Genomic DNA, 3,794 nt, shown 5'->3' on the forward strand with positions numbered 1-3,794 from the left:
TTTGTGCTCCCGTAACTGCCTCGAGAAATTCTGACCTCTGACCTCACCACCCCCAACCTTGCCCCCACCCCTGCTCGGCCAATCACAGCAGCCATGGGGAGGAAAAAGATCCAGATTCAACGAATCACAGATGAGCGTAACAGACAGGTGAGTGCGAAGCCTGACTGTCTACGGTAGCAGTATTTTTAGTTTAACATAAGAGACTTCTTTTCAGCTGTAAATGCGTAACTGAAAACACTCAGGAGGGCCTCAAAGATATTATTGCGATTTTAACAGAAATCTTTTTTATTCGTTCGGACTTTTGTGAGTTGCCTTACGTTGCATCTGTGATTTAGATATCTTGTTCAAGGCAAACAGTGTGAGGCAAAATCAAATCTTCTCCAATGCAAGATTTCAGTTGATTTATTGTTTAAGTGTGGATTTTAAAGTGTGCAAGTAGTTTTTCCTATTCCCTTTAATAAGAAGAGACACCTCACGTTAACTACTCATAGCTTGTCTTCCCTTAGGGTATAAACACTAGTTCTTTCAAGGCATCGCTGTTTGTTTGAGTGGTGAGGTTTTTCAATTTCTGGCTCAACTGATGCAGCAGGATTGTGTTAAGTTTTCATTCATTTTTACATATAACAGTTACCTTTACTTTCTTTAAGTTTTAGCACTAGTTCAGAATATTATACATCCTGTTTTTGGTTTAGATGGTAGCATTCGCATGTACTCAAATGTACAGGCCAGTCGTGCCAGAGTTACAAATCAAACATGACAAGTGTAAACACACCCTTAACTTGTCATAACCTTAAATTAATATGTGGTATTTTAGTGGTATTTAATTGTGAAATTCCTAAAGTCATGAAAATGTAAGTTTGGTTTCAGTTTTGCTAATTGTTTTGTTTAGATTTTTGCTGGTTTGTATTCACCTGAAGCTTAATTTCTGTTCTCTCTGCTTCCCATGTTCCAACAGTTAACCCCATCATATAAAACTCATTAAATCACAAACTTCATAACAGTATCCTTTTGGTAGCTTAGGGTCCATGGCAAATTTTTTTATTTTGTTGTAAATCACTAATCCCCATGTCTTTCCAAATCCGTAAGATTTGTTCGTCTTCAAAACAACAAAACAATCTTCACTGTGAAGGTGCGGAAAAGTATGAAAGACGTTGTCGGAATGCTCTGTCTGCCATCAGTGGTTCAAGCATAACATTGTGATGGCATTGTAATACTTTTTGCACAGTTTGATTTGTACAAACAGTGTATCTTTCTGTTGCTGCATTTGTTTGCTTTCCTTACAAAAACTATTCACATCGCTTCATAATGTTATGGTTGAACCACTGATGGCTACTTTTTTTGCACTTTCACAGTGCAAACTGTTTGGAAGTCAATTGGACCGTCACCATCCAAAATATCTTAAATTGTGTTCTGAGGATAAACAAAGCTTTTACGGGTTTGGAACGACATGGGGGTGAGTGATTAATGACAAAATTTTCATTTTGGGGTGGAGTAGCCTAACCTAACCCTTTAAAGTAATCCATTGTTTAGTTTGGAGTTAGAAGTTCTACTCACTAGTGTGCATTCTTTCCATCCATGTTGGTTAGAATGTGTGGGAAATGTTTTTCTGGTCACAGTTGTGCTGATAGGTGTAGTAACTCTGACCGGAGCAGGTGTGCATACTCAACCTTAGCCTGCTTCGCTGTGTCAGCACACTCTGTCTCCCTCAGGTGTGCCTGACTAATCATATTTTTAACAAAGTTACAAAAAAGTCTTGTAGTTTGTCTGACCCAGATTAGGCCTTATTTTGTACTAAATATCACTTTTAATTGAGATTTCTTCCGGAAAATGATTCTGCCTTCCACATCTTGTCCTATCGACCTTCCTGTGCTGTAACAGGTATTTGAGCAATTAAGGAATTAAAGAGTGCGAGAAAAGGACATGAACTACAGTCCTTGCTGCAATAAAATGTGCCTTTTAATTACCAAACTCCAGCATAGAGGCGAGTATATAGGAGAGGTGTAGAAGAACAGAGGTATCCAGAACTGACAGACGGCAGCAGGTGAGAGAGCGAGCTAGAGTCCGCGTGTGCAGTAAAGGTCAGTAGGTAAGCATTCGGCCCTGAGGTTAATTGGATCGAGAGAGGAGCGGAAAGAAGTCAGGTCGCTGCCTCTCAACATTCTTCACAATGATAAAGTTGTGTTCTCCTGTTGCCATTGGTTACCTGCGATTTCTATTTTCGATGGCAATTATGTTGCTGGTGTTTATCCTGGTGCTGGTGTGGAGAGATGGAACATCAGCTCTCTGATTGTTGAGGTGGAGGAGATTCTTTCACCTAATGGAAAAGGGCTTTTATTTACAGAGATGCAATCACTGTCTGCTAACACTGTCGAGCTCTTAAGGTTAAGGAGTCTTGGGTTTGAGCAGAAAAACTTTGTCTAGAGGTGGCACTTTTGCTAGAAGAGAGCAAGAAAGCGGTAGAAAGCTGTTTGGTCAGCTCTGAGAAAGTAAAAACCGGCTCTTCGGTGGCTAATCCTGAGTCAACCTCTGTGCACTGCAAAAATTCCTATTGGACTGATTCACGAAACACTTTAAAAATCCTGTCTTTATTTTTTCAGCTTTATTTCGTTCCAGATCTTTCCAGACTTGGTTTTCCAGACCTGTCTACTGTTAAGTTACAAAAAATATATTTTGAAGAATGGAGTTGGTTAATTTTGCTCTTGCTATCACAATGAACAGTGACAGGAGCTTTCATGCTTTGAAAACAACACAAAAGCACCATAGAAATAGAAATATCAGTAGTAAGTTCAAATTTTGACCAACGTTGTATAGCAACTACAAAATTTACCTAAGAAGCAAAATTGCATGAGATCTAGCACTCAGTTCTCATCTCTTCACTCATCCCTGTTTAACCTAGACATTTTCTTTTTTATTTTTAATGATATTAAATATTAAATGCCATTTTTACTGGCATGTTTAACAGCCATATTTGCATTTATGACTTCCCAGACAGTAAATTTTTTTTTTGGAATATTAAATAAGTCTGAATTGTGGATATGGTTTATCTGACTCATTTTGAAAATCCAAAAATTGATTTGTTGATGGATCACACATCAGTTCTTCTCTCACCTAGAGCACATCAAGATTTTCAGTGAATAATTTCCTAAATTCAGTATATCCCTTTGAATATCTTATTTAGTTATTTAGAAGACCATGTTCATGATACAGTAATGATGCTTTTACATGCTTTTTGAAACTTGAATCTCCAATTTAAAATGAAATAGGTTCTTCAGTATATATTTTTTTGAGTTTCACAGATGAAAAAAGCCATACTGGTTTGAAACAACATAAATTGGTTGTTTTAGGTGGACTATAAGTGTACTACCTTTTTTTAAACTTTCCGTTCTCATCCTTCATCTCAATCATCCTTTTTTTCACCCTGTCTAACCCAGTCTTTCTCTCTGTATCCACAGGTGACCTTCACCAAACGGAAGTTTGGTCTGATGAAGAAAGCTTATGAGCTCAGTGTGTTGTGTGACTGCGAGATTGCCCTCATTATTTTCAATCACTCAAACAAGCTCTTCCAGTATGCCAGCACCGACATGGACAAAGTGCTCCTCAAATACACCGAGTACAATGAGCCGCACGAAAGCAGGACCAACGCAGACATCATCGAGGTAACACAGAAATACAAGCCCACCATGAATCCCCTCAATTTCAGGTGGCAGGAAGTTTTTTTAGTTTGTTTGTTGGTCTCATTTGTCCTTTATTTGTTTGCTCATTCTCTTCATTTTCTTTCTTTCCTGTCTTTGGTG

General features: G+C 38.3%; 2 protein-coding genes across 9 annotated transcripts in view; one reads left to right on the forward strand and one right to left on the reverse strand.

Annotated features, from left to right (window-relative positions):
* Positions 1–3,794, reverse strand: part of LOC122328902 (sushi, von Willebrand factor type A, EGF and pentraxin domain-containing protein 1-like) — a 502,117-nt gene that overhangs the window by 40,113 nt on the left and 458,210 nt on the right. The gene's annotated exons all lie outside the window — the stretch shown is intronic.
* The window catches only part of LOC122328907 (myocyte-specific enhancer factor 2D-like), a 32,308-nt gene continuing 28,520 nt past the window's right edge, over positions 7–3,794 (forward strand). For all 3 annotated transcript variants that reach the window (XM_043224989.1, XM_043224987.1, XM_043224988.1), the window contains exons 1-2: positions 7–147; positions 3,453–3,656. In XM_043224989.1, coding sequence (XP_043080924.1) covers positions 94–147; positions 3,453–3,656 — 258 coding nt within the window. In that variant the 5' untranslated portion in view covers positions 7–93. The remainder of the gene's footprint in view (positions 148–3,452; positions 3,657–3,794) is intronic.

Source organism: Puntigrus tetrazona, chromosome 23, assembly GCF_018831695.1.
Source record: "Puntigrus tetrazona isolate hp1 chromosome 23, ASM1883169v1, whole genome shotgun sequence".
In the NCBI taxonomy this organism is placed as follows: Eukaryota; Metazoa; Chordata; class Actinopteri; order Cypriniformes; family Cyprinidae; genus Puntigrus; species Puntigrus tetrazona.